The 16966-nt window shown below is 36.5% G+C and overlaps 1 protein-coding gene across 1 annotated transcript in view; it reads right to left on the bottom strand.

The window, feature by feature from the left end:
• Window positions 1–16966, bottom strand: part of LOC104462985 (ELKS/Rab6-interacting/CAST family member 1) — a gene marked incomplete at its 5' end in the record, with an annotated part of 96807 nt that overhangs the window by 63949 nt on the left and 15892 nt on the right. The window contains 2 exons of the mRNA XM_010075151.1: window positions 1110–1250; window positions 2574–2711. Of these exons, the coding sequence (XP_010073453.1) occupies window positions 1110–1250; window positions 2574–2711 (279 nt within the window). The remainder of the gene's footprint in view (window positions 1–1109; window positions 1251–2573; window positions 2712–16966) is intronic.

Raw genomic sequence — 16966 nt, 5'->3', positions numbered from 1 at the left:
AAAGTGACTATCCAGTAAATACTTTTTATGTACAATAGCTAGTTTCTTTTTTGTCTTAATTTTCTTACTAACCCTTCATACTATGTTCAGGATCCAACTCAGAACGATGAATTTTGTCAGGATGCTCATGTCACTGACTTAAAACAGCTTGATTTAATTCCGGTATTCAGGATCAAAATAAAACCTTGTCTACATTAATTTAAAAATATTTTTTAAAGATGGAAGATTCTGTAAACCGGAACCTGTGCTTCAGTGACAGTCATGTTTAAGAAAAATTGGTTTTAAATAAAATAGTTTTTTGGAAAATAGGTGCTTAGCAGATTTGGCCACTGTCTCTAAAACCGAGAGCATTTAAAGCTTTTCTGTATACAGCTGCCATGGGGTGAAACTGATTCATGCCACCTATTTCCAAAAGACATCTCAACTGCTTGTTGTCTGAACCATTTTCTTATTGTTTTTTTTCTGACAAATGTTGACTTCTGTGTAGACAAAATCTTAGCACTTCCTGGGTGCCTATCTTTTTGTATTGTTCTACTTTGTTTGAGATTTGAAGAAAGATTGTAAGTAGATTTGAATGTTACAATTCCAAGAGAGGAACAAAGAACGTTTATATTTCTCTACTATAATTAGGTTAATTTGTCTATCCAGTTGGCTCATTACCAACAACCAACTTAGTTATCAAAAAAGGACTCTTCAGAGGCAAAAGAACTAGCTGTATTTTTTGCATAAAGGCATAAACATTGCCTGTACGTGTTCACTACCCATAGCTTTGATCAATCTTTGTCCTTTCCTCCCTATATGTAGACAGGAACAAGCTTTTTCTTTGTTTTCTGCTGTCTATAAGCATAGCTCCAATAAATGCTACTATTGACCAATATGGTCATTCACTACTAATACGATTAACTGCTGCAAATAATGAGATTGCGTGCTATCCATTAAATGGTAGTTCTGAAATATTTATGCTTTGAAAAATTCTCAAACAATATATTTTATTAGATAAACTTGTTGAAGGACCATTACTCTAAAGGAACACTCTTCTTCATCTGAAAAGTAGCACATACATATACAACAAAAAAAGCTAACACAACAGATTCATTCTTCTGGTCAACCTCTTTCTCTGTGAGATCTCCTTGTAAAATGCTGACTTTCTCTTTCAGGTCTTTAATGTCTTTTTTGTAGTTGTCAATCTCCTCCTGTTTTTCCCGTTCATCTCTGTCACGTTGCTCCTTTAGGCGCTCAATGGTCCTTTCCTGACAAAAGAAAGCAAGCACTCTGTGAGGAAAATCCCTCTTAGGTCATCTTCCAAGACTTCTTATCACAATACTTCTTACACACAGTAGAGAAGGATGAGTGGAGGATATTGCCATTTTCTTTACTGTTGTAAAATAGATCCCTCAAGAAGGAGGAAACTGGAGAAATCTATGGAGTCATTGCTAATATCAGGCTTTCTGCATCTCTGAAAGTTCACAATACTGTTACAATGCAATACAATTTATCTGGTTCTGATAATCAAAATTAACCTAGACCAGGATACAGTACATATTGCTTCCTTGCTTATTTAAATCTTAGTTTTCCAAAATGTACAGTTAAGTCTGTGGCCTTTCAGAGAGAAGGGCTGTAGTGCATATGTGACACCAGGATTGATGTGCAGTAAGAAAAGGCAACAAACCAACTCTTCTGTACACCAGATATCAATGGAGTCTGGGTTATCATGGAAGCTGAAGGGATACAAGTGAATTCCCCAACCTCAGGCAAAACTTTGCCATAGTTTTACATTCATAGAAGCTGATAGACTATAGGAGCTGTAACCCTGGTTGTCTGGGAAAAAGTATACGGTAATTCCAAAAAGTTGCCCCACCAAAAAAGAACAGACAAGGCTGTTCCCTCAGTCAGCTATCTCCAGAGAACTGGGCAAGCATGAAAAAAATACGAGAACAATAAAGTTGCAAATAAAGTAAGACTGAAATACAGCTACATCAGGATAAATATTAATTTGAATTCAATATTGGGAACTATAACTCAATTTCATGCAGAAAAACTTCAAAAATAAATTTCTTATTAAAACATCCAAGCAGAGAAGATAAAAATGAAATAAGATATTAGCTTATTTAAAAAAAAAAGGGAAAAAAAGGCAAAAAGCAGAAGAATCCACAGCTGAAATGTAAGGCATCCCACAATCATTTCAAAGATGCACTGTGTAAAGAGACGACAGTGCAGGAACACCAATTTATTTCACAGAAAATTGTGGTAATTAGCTAATGACTAGAGTAATAGGTTGTGGCTCAGTTCTACCCTCATGCCCTCCTCATCCTACAGAAGTCATACCCTGGGCTGGTTCTAGGGAAGAGCAGCCCCAGCTTCCACTCTGCATATCCTGCAGTGCCCTCTTGTGAGGGATGTGTCTTGGCAGCAACTGCACTCTCCTGGTCAACTGCACAAAGGATGTCACTGTGGCATTGCATTAGAGATGTCTTGTACAGAGAGTCCAGAAAACACATTGGAAAAGCTGCCTTTAGAGAGGTTATTAGTAGAAGGACCTTTTGAAGGAAGGGACTTCAGCCTTCCACACTCACTTTTTCTGCAAGTGCTTCTTCCAGCGTGGTCAAGGCAGTGTCAGTATTTGTGGTGTCAGCCTGCAAGGATTTCACTCGATCCTTTAAGCTGCTCATTTGCTTCTCCTTGTCTCTTAACTGTTCTTGAAGATTTTCAATCTTAAAGAAGAGGAGTACATTTTAAGAAAATAGCAAGCAAAACTATCCAAAATAATCTTAGGTGTATATTAAAATCTTTAAAATATTCTTAAAGCAAAGGGAGTCAGCAAGGGCCTAGCTCCTATAACCCTACATCAAAACATCAAGCAATGCAAACAAAAGCATTAAATATTAACAAGGAATCAGCAACCTTCCCAATCATCAGGAAAGAACTCAGAGCAAGAGAGTCTAAATAATATTTACAAGATCAACATAAAGAAAGTAAGGGTAAACTCTGAATTTCTGAGGATGCTGGGCACTGTGTGACTGAAGGATGATCGTTGTATTAGCAATATGAAAAGAAAAAAAAGCTGATTAAAACATTACTGCATGTATAAATCAAAAAAGGCAGTTGATAACTAAGAAGTTCTGAAGAAGTATTATTTTAAGTATTTCCTTTGGTACTGTCATATTCTTTACTGCACTGGCATGTTGCTTTTTTCATCTTACATGGTGTTTTGTTTTTATGGTGCACAAAGCATCATTCCCTGGGTAGAAAATATATCAGCCTGGTTTTCTGCAGGCATAGTATTTGATCAATTTATGAATTCTTAATATATCTTTTGACAGACTGAGAAGGTGCAATGCTAAACTCATTTTATGCGTACACATACCACAAGAAACAGGCACATTAACGTTATAACATGTCAAAACCAAATTTATCAGCAAAGGATTAAACTGGGTACAGATTTCTCAGTTGCTTCCTTTTTGTTGCTGTTGCTGACAAGTTTGCATCAGCAAATGTACATCACAAACTGATAAATGACATGTGGCATCTAAGTTATCCATCTTCAAAATACTTGTAGCAAGATACTCTTTCAAAGACATCTGTAAGACATCACGTAACCAGACAACCCCAAAAGCTATCTAGTCCAGTATTCAGAAAACTAAATGAAAGCATTAAATAGCCTTTTTGCTTCACCTGTGGAACAACAGTTAGCAGCTCCTTGGTTAGTGGAAATACAGCAACTATCCCCAGTATTTACTCTTCAATTCTGGAAAAACTGAGCTGCTGTGATTACAGAGCAAACGGCTATTTAGACACATCCACTAGTGCTTTGCTATCTCTGTCAAAATTACATCTGGAACATAGTTTTAGACAATGGCCCAGATTCATAATGATAAATGTAAAAGATTTTGCAGGTGGCAGAACATCTAGTCACAAATAATGGTAGATGTGCTACAAGTGGAAGCTAGGAGGAAGAACAACCTAATTCAGGAAAACCCTTGCTAATGTTCCTCTGTAACCCATGGCCATGGAAGGAGTCTCCTGGTATAAGATTCTTCATACCAGTTTTTTTTATTTCTCTTATGCAAGCACATGTAAATTTACAATCCAGCTTTGTACACAATCTATATATTACTGATAGAAGAGTAACTATGTAAGTTTCTGTGGTGGTGTTTTTTTAAGGACTGGGCTGAAATCAGTCTTGGTTTATCTTTGTGATTAGTTGCTATTAGAAAAAAGTGTTAGGCCTCCAAATGATGCTTAAAATTTAAATTTGGGCACAACACAAATGACACCACAAAACAAATTTTAAAGAGCGCCAAAAACCATAGCCAGTGACATATCATGTGAGTCAAAAATAAGTGTAAAAAATGAATTTTCAATTCTTATACAGTCATACCTATTATTTAATGCTTTATTAGCATACGCTTGTAGCCCATGGAGCTTCGGAAAGAACCTTACTAGTTTTGACTGAAAAGTTTTTCCGGCACTCACATGCACAGCTACCAAGGAGGTAACATCCCCAAGAGTAGCCTACGTGGCTGCTTTTGACCTTACGAGCTTTCAGTGTCATCAGCTGTCTAGACAGGCTGGCTGCTTAGACAGCCAACCATGAGAATATACTACAAAGAAGGGTGAGCTATTCTTAGACTTGTGTTTACTTCTGGAGGTGAAACACTCTCACAAAGACTCCAAGAGGGGATAGTGCAGGGTGACTTTCTGCTGTGAGCAAACCGCACACAAGATACAGCTAAATAATTCATCTTCAGCAAATATTAAGGTGCTTGCCAAGGCAGCACAAGCATTTGCACAAGCACAGCATGAATTTTCATGTTTCAATAACATTGTTTACTGTGATCAGAGTAAGATGACAGCTGTAAGACAGTACTACATGTGACTGCTGTGTCTTCCCATTGCAACTGCACCCTCTTGCATACCAAAAAATAAAAGTAAAAAAAAATAAATGTAATGTGTAGAAAATGTGAACCTGTCTATTCTTTCAATCTGCAATGCATACTTTTCAGTCTGGAGTAATGGATTATGTTTTTTATTATCATTCAGGGAACAGCAGGTACTCTGAAATGTTCTAAGTCCCACTAATAGCTAGGCACTACCTAAAAAACCCACTCTACCTACAGCTGTGCCTTTTGCAGGGTCAGATAACTGATGGTCCCGAACAGGGACATGCCCTTAAAACTACAGAAATCTAGAACTGAATCAATTGATGTATCCACATTGAAATATTTGTAAAATAATAGATGCAAAATTTCCTTTATGAAATCACAGTCAATAAAATAATTGCCTTTATCCCATTTTTCTCCCAAACCTGCACTACTGTAACATGTAATAGCTAAACTATAGGTTCTCCAAAATGATATAATCTGAAAAAAAGAGCAAAAAATAGTCTACACTTTACCCATTAATTAATAATTTTGCTATCGTGTCCTTGTGAGTAGTTTGAGAATTGTTCTCAAAAAGAATACACAATGTATGTCATATTTGTTTTACTATCTTTTTTTTCCTACCCACCCCCACAAAAAAATAATTCTGAGAAAATTCTTAAATAATGGACAGAAATAAAACAGAGAACCAAAAAAGGGTCCTTCTTTTCTCCCCAGCAAAAGATGAAATAAATTGCAATGGAACCTCCAAGTCCTGTGGAAAACATAAAGGGACAAGGATTGAACCAGCACTGCTCAGTCTTCAAACATTTTGAAGATAAATTTCCTCTGAAATGTTCTACAAACCTAAGGAATATATATTACTGTACAAAATTTCTGAAAAGGAAAAATTAAAAATACATATTATTATTAGGTAATTAACAATATTTATTCTTGCCATATACACTTATTTTGCGGGGTAAAGACAGCAATCTATGGATAAGTTAGCAACACTAAGCTTTCTGTAAGGATACACATACACACATACATGGGAATAATCTGCTCAGTGTACCAATTTCCTCATCAATAATGATTTACTGAAATATTTTTTTCCAACATTACTGGTTGTCAGGGACTATCATGTTTCAACCTGGGTGATTTATTCCTAGTTGCGTGGTACTAATTATTTTGCCTTCCAGCCCTGAAGCACTGGAGCAGAGGCAAGAGAAGTTTCCTCTGGCACTCTGTTCCAAAGGCAAGGAAGCATTCTACTTTTTGTAAATACAAATCTCACTGAAAAGCTCAAGCAAATGTAAATGAATAACAGCCTGAGGATTTAAATGAGACTCATCTGGTCTAATACCCATCAAGGCCACTAGATTCCAAAATTCCTCTAGTTAGAAGTTACTAGTAGATCCATTGTATCATGCTTCAACCACGAAAACCTTCTGTAGAACCATTATCAGCCCTAGGGTATGTGTAAATTGAACAACTGGAAAACAATTTCTATTGTACCAGTGACTTCTGAACTAGAACAAATGAAGTGGGTTTGTGAACTGGTCAGACAATCTCTTCCTTCCCCCCACACTGGAAAAGTACTTTTTTCCTCCTTCAGAATATTTGTTTTTAATCAAAGATTTACACTTTGCAATGATAACTTCTTTCATCCCCTGGGTTGTAACAGAAATAACTGCATTTATGTTTCATAACATAAGTTTGTATCTTTATTTGACAATTAAGGGTTAATTTTAAGTAGAAATCACAAAAATAAATTCATTGTGATTCCTAAGCTGCATAGCAACAAAATGCTTTATTTTATCAACCTGGCTTCTTTGTTAAAACAATTTGTTGGTTCTAACTTGAGTGCAATACTTTCACCCACCCAAGTAATTCAAAACAGAACATTGCTATCATAAACAGCAAAACAATTTCATTTAGACTGCTCCTCTTCAATGAAACATTAAGTTTATATATTACTAATTTATTTCATATATGTTAAAATGTCATTTATACTGAGAACCATAATTGAAATTATCTGGTAGTTTATTTCACAACCTAATTATGGATAGCATCCATTTTGTTGAAATCCTGGCCTAATCATGCAGAATAACATCACGCTAATTCTCCTTTCAGCTGTGTCCTGACATTATGAAGCAATCTCTGTGACTACGCTTTCTAAAGCTTTACTCCTAAGACCTACCAAATACAACTGGATTTAATAAAACAACTATTTTGGGGACATTTGCTCACTCCTGTTCCAAGTCCCAGAAAAGACTTTGACAATAAATGTGCACAGATTTCATTCAGGAAGCTCCATTACCGAAAAAATACAAATACTATAATTTGGAGTACTTTCATATTGAAGGTTCCCAAATGTTCAAAATAAGGAAAAACAAAACTACTTCATTGTGGGAGGCTGATAAAACAAGGAAAAAAATTGGAACCAGCAAATGTGAACTTAAATCAGCTATCCTGTTTTGTAAGAAGCAGAATAAAACTAAGAAGTTGTGACATTGTTTTTAGAATAGCTCAAGCTCCACAAGGTTATATAACATTTAAGAAGTGTCAAGTGAAAAACTTAATATAGTACAAATTAAACTTCTCTACTTGGATAAACCAAGTGCAGTGTTTCATTGTTTTTTATTGTGAAAAACACTTTTCATTCTATGAAGACTTGATCTCATACAGTCAGGAATACTGATGCTATTTTCCCGACTTGCTTTAAACTTTGATTTGGTTCTACACAGAGTAAGGGTACCATAACTACCGACACATCCCTGCTTAGATACATACACAGTACAGTGCTACATATCACAGTCTCATTACAGAAAAAAAGGGTGATGAGAAAAGACATGAAGAAAGGGAAAGGCTTAACTCATCACAGCACTGAGATACCCACGAATGGAAAGCAGGGAGCAGAAAAGACCAACACTGAGGCAGACCAATGGATAGGATGGGAAAATGGGATTTAATGTTGGTTATAAAGGAAATCCTCATAGCAAACTAAACTCTATTTACATTATCATTTAGGATCACTCAAGCATAAATCTGTACAACTTGAACAAAGATTTTAAAAGAGATTTGGACACTGAATTACTTTGTCTAAATCACTGATTATTAAAATGATCAAAGAAATACTGTAAGGTAAAACTGCCCTAAACCAGAGGGTAGAGCTCTGGAAAGGAGGGATGCTTCTAATTTCAGTGTAAAACATGCCCAGTCAACTGTGATTGTCTCATTTCATTCTCCTAGAAAGGATATGGAGTGATGAATAGGAAGGGATTAGGAAGTCATACTGTAAATACTAAACACAAGAGAGTGTGTATGTGTGTGTATTCTTCAGTATTTAGCTTTCACTACAGAATTACTTCAGAACACAGAGTGACAGGTGACAAAATATCAAACTCTCAAATAAAATTCTTTCATGGCCCAGGCTCAAAAAAAAAAAAACTAATTTAAGAACCCAATATATTAAACTAGTACCATCATTTGGTTATATTCTTTCCCATTTTATACCACAGACTGCTTTAGGGAAACCAACACTCCAGCCTCTACTGAAAATAAAGGCTGTAAGGGACAGAGAGTGGTCCTCTTTATCCAGAAGTTCTATGTTTAAAACCGTCCTCCACTCATCTTTGCCAGAAGGTACGTAAGCCCTTCATCATGCAGAGGAGCATCCTATTTAACAAACGCATGCTACTCTGGGGCAAGGTGATCTTAAGACTCTCCTGGTGACTCCACTCCGCACTGACTAGTTTTCTTATACTTTGGATAATTGAAATCACAGGCTTGAAAGCTATTCATATAGTTGTGCCTTATGACAGTCCTAATGACTGTATAAATATTGTGCAGAGATCCAGCTTAGAAGACTGTCTAGTCTAGTGGATTCAAAATTCACTCTTGAATCCAGGAAATTATTAATTTAAACTGAAAAATTACTCCTTCCTTGTTCGAGTGAAGATCCCTAAGTTGGCTAACGCAATCACTAATGTCTGTTCCAGACACAGCTCAGACAATTCCCCCAGAGGTAGAAAATGCCTGGATGCCTGGTGACCAAAGCATTGGAAATTGTGAAGTCTTGCAACCCAGAGAGCAATGAAAAGCCATATGAGGAAGACTAATGTAAGCAAACTCAGAAATGGCATACACCTTTGCTTTTCCTGCCTCTTCACTCATAGGGAACTTATTTTTCTAGTACAACAGTACATACACCAACACAGCTTATTAGCTTTATCTTGCCAGAAAAACTACACATTTAATTTATAATGAAGCCAAAAGGCCCCACAGTTGGCTGTTTTCCCAGATTGCTTCAAGAAACCAGAATTTGTCAGTCCCACTACCTATGAGTAATGTTCCGTCTTGCCAGTCAAGAGGTTATCTCAAGGCACAAGGCGGACATAATAGTAAAATGACTGCTCTTTGAGGGATACAAAAAAAGAGATTCCTTCTGTATACGACAGTTTTGCTGAATTGTGGTTTCAGTTTTCTGGAACGCTGGAGCACAGATAATACCAGAAACTCCAATTGAGTTTTCTTGTAAATTTACTATTGCTATTAATCTTATGTGACACTATTACAGCAATGTCTATCAGTTTAAAACCCTACATTAGCCAGCTACATCAGCTGAACTACAGAACTAACATCATTAACCTCACAGTCCTGTTTTCCTTCTTCATTTGAACCTACTTATCTAAAAGGAGGAGTGGATGAATTCAGTACTTCAGAGAAAAAAAATAAATCAATAGTTTCTAAAGGCAACAGGCAAGATTCTTTAATACTATCAATATAAATTGAGAGAATGTTCGTTACATTATTAGATCTCAAAATAAGAAATTGGCTTGCTATCTTTCACACACACCAGAAAAACATTTGATTTTTTAAAAGAATATGACCATACATCTGGGAATATAGGTACATATGCTACACAAGATCCAGATGTTTTTATTTTTATTGTGCTATCACAAAAAGCTCCAAGTAAAAGACAGGGTTATATAAAAATAAAGCAGCATGTTCTCCATTTACAAATGCTAATTTATAATATAGGCAGACATAAAAGTTTATTTTGAATCCAGTAGGTTCCTCTAACACAGCTGCTGCATTGGTAGCCATAACTGTGCACTAAAAACTACTGTAATAGCATAAAATTTGTTTTATGTAAAATAAATTTTTCAAATTTAACTTATGCCTCCTCCACAAGTTTAGATGTCCCACATAATTTACTAAACAATCTTCAAGTGCATGTTAGGCACCTATGAGTAAATTCACTCACAGATTTCACTGCTCTGAAGATTAATAAAAATTATTCATAGGCAACCCCATTCAAAAGCAGTCTGGGCATGGTCCTAGGCAACCAACTCCAGGTAGCCCTGCTTGAGCCAGGGAGTTGGACAAGATGACCTCCAGAGGTGTCTTCAAACCTCAACCGTTCCATGATTCTGTGAGGACAACTTGCCTTAAAACTATAAAGGCACTGAACAAAGACCCTTAGGAATAGAAAGTCTCATGCTTCCTCTGTTGATGTTCAATGGAAAAACATCTTACAATGTTCTTCAGCAGCAGAAATCTGTGCTTAGGACAACTGCACTAAGTCTCCGGCTTCTGGTTTAATTACATAAAATAATTCAAACTCTTCACTATACTGCCAAAAATGCTTAGGAGGCAATTTATAATTTTCAGTAACTATGAAGTATTCAACAGAGAAAAGAAAAGGAATTTCCCCAGTTAATACAAGCGTTCTTGTGCTGTTTATTATAACCTAAACAAGATACCTGTTACTATAGGCTATGAACCCACTGGTGAGGGACACAACAGCACGCAGCTTAGAGCCATGAAATGCATGTTCCTTTGGAAACCAAAAGCCCTTACAATGAGAATGCTGGAGTGCAGTCCAAGCTACAAGGCATCTGCCATGACTGATCCAGATCAGGCAAGAAGATCAAAAGTATATTCCTTTGGTCAGTCCCTGGAGAACACATTGTCGCCTCTACCAGCACCCGTAAACTACGGACTATCTGCCATTGAAAATACTGTCTGAAGCTAAGCTTGTGGACCTTTCAGGACCCATATTCCAAATCAGAAAAATGTATATTATATGGCTCAGAAAGGATAAAAAAAGATCAAATCTCACGAGCTAAATCTTCTCCTGAGAGGGTAAGGATCTTGCTGACATTGAACCTGAAGTTGCTGTAGTAAACTCTTAAATTCTGTATGGTAATCAGTCACCTTTAAAACAAAACTAGTAAAGAGCTGAAAAGTGGTATGAAGAAATTGAGGTATTCCCCTGCTCTATTTACGTCTTATTAGCTGTACGTTCATAGAACAAAAAAAAGACACATCATGCCATCTGAGCTGGGCTGCAATTGCTCTAAAAAGACTCAATGGATTCTCAGAAAAGTATAAAGTCAAAACAGAAGGGTAAGGATCCTATTTTCAAAGTAGTCATGCCTCACTGTAAAATTAAGATAAATTCTGTGTTGTGTCTTCATTTCCCATGTGAAAATTAAACAACAAATCTCATTCCCGAATGGCAGAAATGAAAAAATCTCACAGGATAATTATGCTGAATTTGAACTCACATAATGAAGTCTCTCTAGTCTTCTTTGGCATTTTCATTGCTACCACAAGATTTTAAGTTGTGGTATTTTGATAGATATGAAGGATTAAAAGCTTGTCTAATTTTTCCTATTATTACTCTAACCAAATATAATACCTCTATCTAAAAATCCCATCCAACATGGTAAAGCAATGCTGAGAGGATATTCCTGAACAGAGAAGGGAGTCTAGCATCTTGGAGACACAGGGTAACAAATCAGACAGAACAGCTTCTAGAAATTTCTAAAAGCCACAAATTTCAACTTCGTTGAAATGTTCAGTGGTAGTCAGCAAGCATATAACAGAAACGCTTGAACGAAAGAAAAAGCAGCAGCAGAAGATGTCTGGTATCCCTTCAGGGACACCGAGGGAGAAGTCCCTCATGACTCTCCAGGACACATCTTTGAGATCACATCTGTCAGTTTTAATAGAGAAGCTGGCACAAGCCCGTGCGGACTTCAGGTCTTTTCTGTGGTTGAAATCTCTGAACTGGGTTTGGAACCACTGGGTTTGGAACCAGTTCAGTGGCATGCCTTGAGACCTGCAGTAAAAGGCACAGAAGTATGGCTTTTTCTGACAGAGATATTTACTTAAGTACTCTTGTATTTGCACTGCTTGTTTAGCCGCAGAGTCTGTGAAGAAAAGTAAACAGCTATTTCATCAGCTGTAGATGAGCGAAAGCCCAGCGTATCTTCCGTATCTTCCTTCTACCTCCCTGCAGAATCTGGGCTGACGAGCAGCTACGATCCTAGACCACTGTATGGTCCTTCTACTTCAATGTTCGTCATTCAAGCATGTAAAAAGCAGAGAATAAGGCTGTCTACAGAGGCAAAAAATGATACAGTCTTAAATACGAGTGCGTATGCTCACCTACTTTGTAAATGTACATGCAGACCGTTCTTGTTGGGACAGTCTTACTTTGTTCTTTTCCTTGTAGTTTGCACAACCAGAGACTCAGACCCATACTGCAGATTTGAACATGCCATCACCTACAGTGTTAATACTACAGGATTTTAAAGCACTAAATGTCATTGTAGAGTCTCAGAAGGATCCCATCCTGCATTTTATTAATTCTTAGAAAACCATATATTCGTTCATCTGGTAGGCAAGTTCAAGTTCACACCAGTGAAGATGAAACTACCATAAACTGAATTAAATGTTTGAAAATGCAGTTCCTTCTCTGTGTTCTCTTGTCTCCTCAGAGTTGGCTGCCTGAGGATTTAAATCTGCTTCATAGATGAGGGAATGGAAAGAAAATAATCTTTTAAGTACAAACACTGAACTTTAAAAGTTATGAATACTAAACTAACACTGCTGTTGTATTAACTATGATCACTACAGATTTTGAACAACTGAGTTATAAATTGCATTTCCAGTCCCTCTCTCCTGCCACACAGTATCACTTATCATTAAGCATAAGATATTTATTTTGATTTCTAAGCTTTTTGAGAAGCAGAGGGCATTTATTTCCTCTGGAGAAAGGCAATGCTTCTTATCCAAAAGAGCAGGAAAATTCCATTTGGAGTTCCTTAATACTAGCTAAACAAGTAAGCACAGCCACAAAAAAAAAAAAAAAAACCCAAAGAAACAAACAAAAAAAAAATCTATGTTCTTCCTTTATTTTATCACAGGTCAATTATCACATACTGCCCGGGGAGTTGTCAAAAAACACTGCCATGTTCAGACACTAAAACCTGAGTTTTATTTGCCTGCAGCTGCATTGCACAATGAAGGGAGTGTTAACACCCCTCCTCAAGACAAAGCACTACCTCCCACCAAAGCAAGGGGTGATTCACTGCTTTTTTTTGTTGTTGTTCTTTCAGGGTAACTGTTACTTATCTTTTATCGCAAATGCTAGTTCTATAAAATGCTTTGACTGCAAAGTATTGATTTTTTTTTTTTCTATTCCTTTTCATCCTGGTCTACCAGCACAGATAGGAAACATGTGGCAAAGAGAATAATGAAACATAATTTAATGTTTTTCAGCTTCACATTTCAAATTTGCCCAGCATAGTCCCTGCTTTATTTTCTGACATTCTCCCCTTGCCTGGAGTTCTAACAACTTAAAATGAGATTTTATACAAGATTTCTTTTCAATGAAATGAGAAAAAAAAATCCCAAAGCTCTATAAAAGTAAGTTTTTGCATCAAATTTTCAGATATAAAGCTGAGATTCATTTCCGTACTCTACAAATTTCTAGGGTTTCCCTATTTCTGTTGTCTCAAATAAAGGTGCTATCAAGCAGCATCACTGTAGGAGCTTACAACGGGAAAGAATGCAGAATTTAAAATGTGAAGCATGTGGTTTCCTCAGCAACCTGGAAAATGTGTTTTGGTGCCTACTGGGTATTAGTAGTGATGCCAATTGTCATGTTAATTTTTCAGATCTTTGTTGCTCTTAATCTTCTTCTCTGTCTTATTTGATCTCTAATCGGCCAGTAAACTTTCAATACTTTCTTCATCTGGATTTTAGACTGACCAGAAAGTGTACTTTCTAGTTCACCACTTTTAATCAATGAAACAACTATATTAATAGTTCATAAAACAAAATACACAGTAGCCTGAATCAATTAATTCTAACAGATATACAGTAGTAAAGGGTGTATTTTCAATCATTTTTGTTTCAACAACAGAAATTGCAGAAATTTAGTATAGCACAGTTTCGGGCTCCACATCAAACAACTTCCTGTCAGTTTGTGTGGAATCGGAATAGATGATTACACATCTAAAACTGCTACAGAAAATTCTCTTATGAGAGTCCACCTGGAGTACTGTGACCAGCTCTGGGGTCCTCAGCACAGGAAAGACCTGGACCTGTTGGAGCAGGTCCAGAGGAGAGCCACAAAGATGGTCAGAGGGCTGGAGCACCTCCCCTATGAGGACAGGCTGAGAGAGCTGGGCTTGTTCAGACTGGAGAGAAGAAGGCTCCAGGGGGACCTTACAGCAGCCTTCCAGTAGCTGAAGGGGGCCTACAGGAGAGATGGGGTGGCACTCTTCATCAGGGAGTGGAGCGACAGGATGAGGGTTAATGGTTTTAAGCTTAAAGAGGGTAGATTTAGACTAGATATTAGGAAGAAATTTTTTTCATGTGAGGGTGGTGAGGCACTGGAACAGGTTGCCCAGAGAAGCTATGGATGCCCCATCGCTGGAGGTGTTCAAGGCCAGGCTGGATGAGGCTTTGAGCAACCTGGCCTAGCAGAAGGTGTCCCTGCCTGTGGTAGGGGGGTTGGAACTTGATGATCTTTAAGGTCCCTTACAACCTAAACCATTCTATGATTCTATGAAAATAAAAAAAAATATGAATAGAAGTCCAAATGCCCAGCATAACCATGTATCATTTGGCTACGTTTATATTAGTAGTAGAGGCGATCTCTCTAAATTTCAAAAAGTAAACAACTTTTCCTAAATGGGTAAGGTATGCAAGTTAATGATTTTACAATAAATTATTTTCTTTTCAACTTCTTTATGATTTTAGCTTTTGTTACAAATTTTCTTTTTACCTACTATTAAAAAAATAGTGTTAAAAATCTAGTTCATTAGCGTACCCCCTTTAAAAATCTCCTCAAATCTGGGTATGTGCTGAAGGAAGAGTACTTGGTAAAAACTGATTGAATAGTATCTACTAATACAATTCTTAAATTGGTTAAATTCCTTCAACACGGCAACACCTGCACCCCATACTTCCTCATAACTGCAAGCAGCAGGTCTATGCTGCTGCTGCTTCTTCCAAATACTCATAGAAAAATATTTCTTAACGCTACACAAGAGGAAAAGCTTTTTTCATATCACATGTCTTTCATAGTCTTTCATTGTATTCAATTAAAATGGCTAAGTACCACTTAATTCATTTTTATAAACATAAAACAAACATCTAATTTCAGATAACTAAGCCAGTAAAATAAAAATGCTACTATCTATAACCTCTGAAGATACTTTATACTGTACCATCCGGATCTTCAATTACAATATACAGATTAAAACATGATCTGTCTGAACATACCAGTTTATAACCAGATGGAGGAATAAAAAGACTTATTGTGCATGGAGGCAAAAGTTTAAAGGCTGCACTTTTTTTTTTTTTTTTTTTTATGACAATAAAATTCTCAACTGTCCTGGAAGGTCTGAAAGACAGCATCTGGATAAAACAGAAAACAGGCTGTGCACTTAAATAAGAAGGTGCACTCTAGAAATGTAAAAAAAAAAGTAAATCACAGTTTACAAGCTTTAAGAGAAAAAAGAAATACATAAGAGGAGCTACAGGCTATCTGTACAGTCAAAAAAGAAAAGTCATATATATCAGATAAAAATGAGACTTCATAATTTTCTCTAGCACATGAAACAGGTTTTATGCAAGTTCTCATGACTTCCATAGTATATAGAGAAAATCAAACTTGCCCCTCCTTCAGTATTTTCTCAAGCTCTGCCTTTCTGCGGAAAAATGCTAAAGAGAACAAGAAAACGCAAAGCCCGATCTACAGAAAATCCCAAACCTAAAGATTCCAGGTCTGGAGAACCAATTAAAAAAAAATCAGTTAATGACATCAATCCTAAAACATTAAAGGACTGGATTTGTGCTAATTCACCCTAGGCTATTAAAAAAAAAAAAATTCCATATTGCACCACAAACCTCAGATAAAAGTATTGTCAGGTGTATTCTCCATAAAAATATTCAAGGTTTGCTAGTTCTAGAAAACTGGAAAAAATCACCTTTGTATTTAAAAACCTCACAGCTTAACTGTCCATGTTAAAGGAAATGGTTCCAACAATTTGAAGGCTGAAGCAAATTCAAATTTCTGCATGTGATTCTAGTTAGCCCAGGAAAGATATATTTTTCTATAGATACATTGTATGTTTCTTTGTTTAAGAAGCTCAGAGACAGGTTTACAAACCAACTCCAACTGCAGTTTATTATGGTAGTGTATCCTCTCTTGAGCTCGCTAGAACAAGACCTCAAAATCTTTGCATCTAAAAGCCTGGGCCCTTACTTTCCAATCTGAAGAGACCAGCTACTTTTACTTAACAGCAGCAGCAAACAAACCTCAAAAAATAGGCTAGCTACATGAAGAGACAAGATGAAAGTGTCTGAGAATGGACTGCAGTGGTCTCAAAAATAAAGTATAAAAAATTAGTATAAAAAGAAGCTTTAGCACTGCCTATAAATGAACCAATGAAAGATCATTCTAAAGAGTTAAGTAGAGCAAATAAGAAAACATGTTAAAAAGCAGTGTAAGAGTCAATGGAAGTAAAATAACCTGAGTAACATTTAACATTTACACAAATGTCAGATTACCCACTTCTCAGCTAAACATTCAGCTGGGATTTCAATCAATGTTTGGAGTGTGTATGGCCAATTTTAAAAAGAAAGAGAAAGCAGAGCACAAAAATTAGAACTCTGTAAGTGTTTCTAAAGAGATAAACAGTCAAAAAGTGAGACCATTCTAGAATTATTAATGACTTATTTATGGCTAAACTCCATGCCTGGACTTCCATTCATGCATGATGTTTGCTGTAACAGAA

The sequence above is a fragment of the Pterocles gutturalis genome, unplaced genomic scaffold, assembly GCF_000699245.1.
Source record: "Pterocles gutturalis isolate BGI_N339 unplaced genomic scaffold, ASM69924v1 scaffold9852, whole genome shotgun sequence".
Lineage (NCBI taxonomy): Eukaryota > Metazoa > Chordata > Aves > Pterocliformes > Pteroclidae > Pterocles > Pterocles gutturalis.
This window is presented reverse-complemented; position numbering and strand designations above follow the sequence as displayed.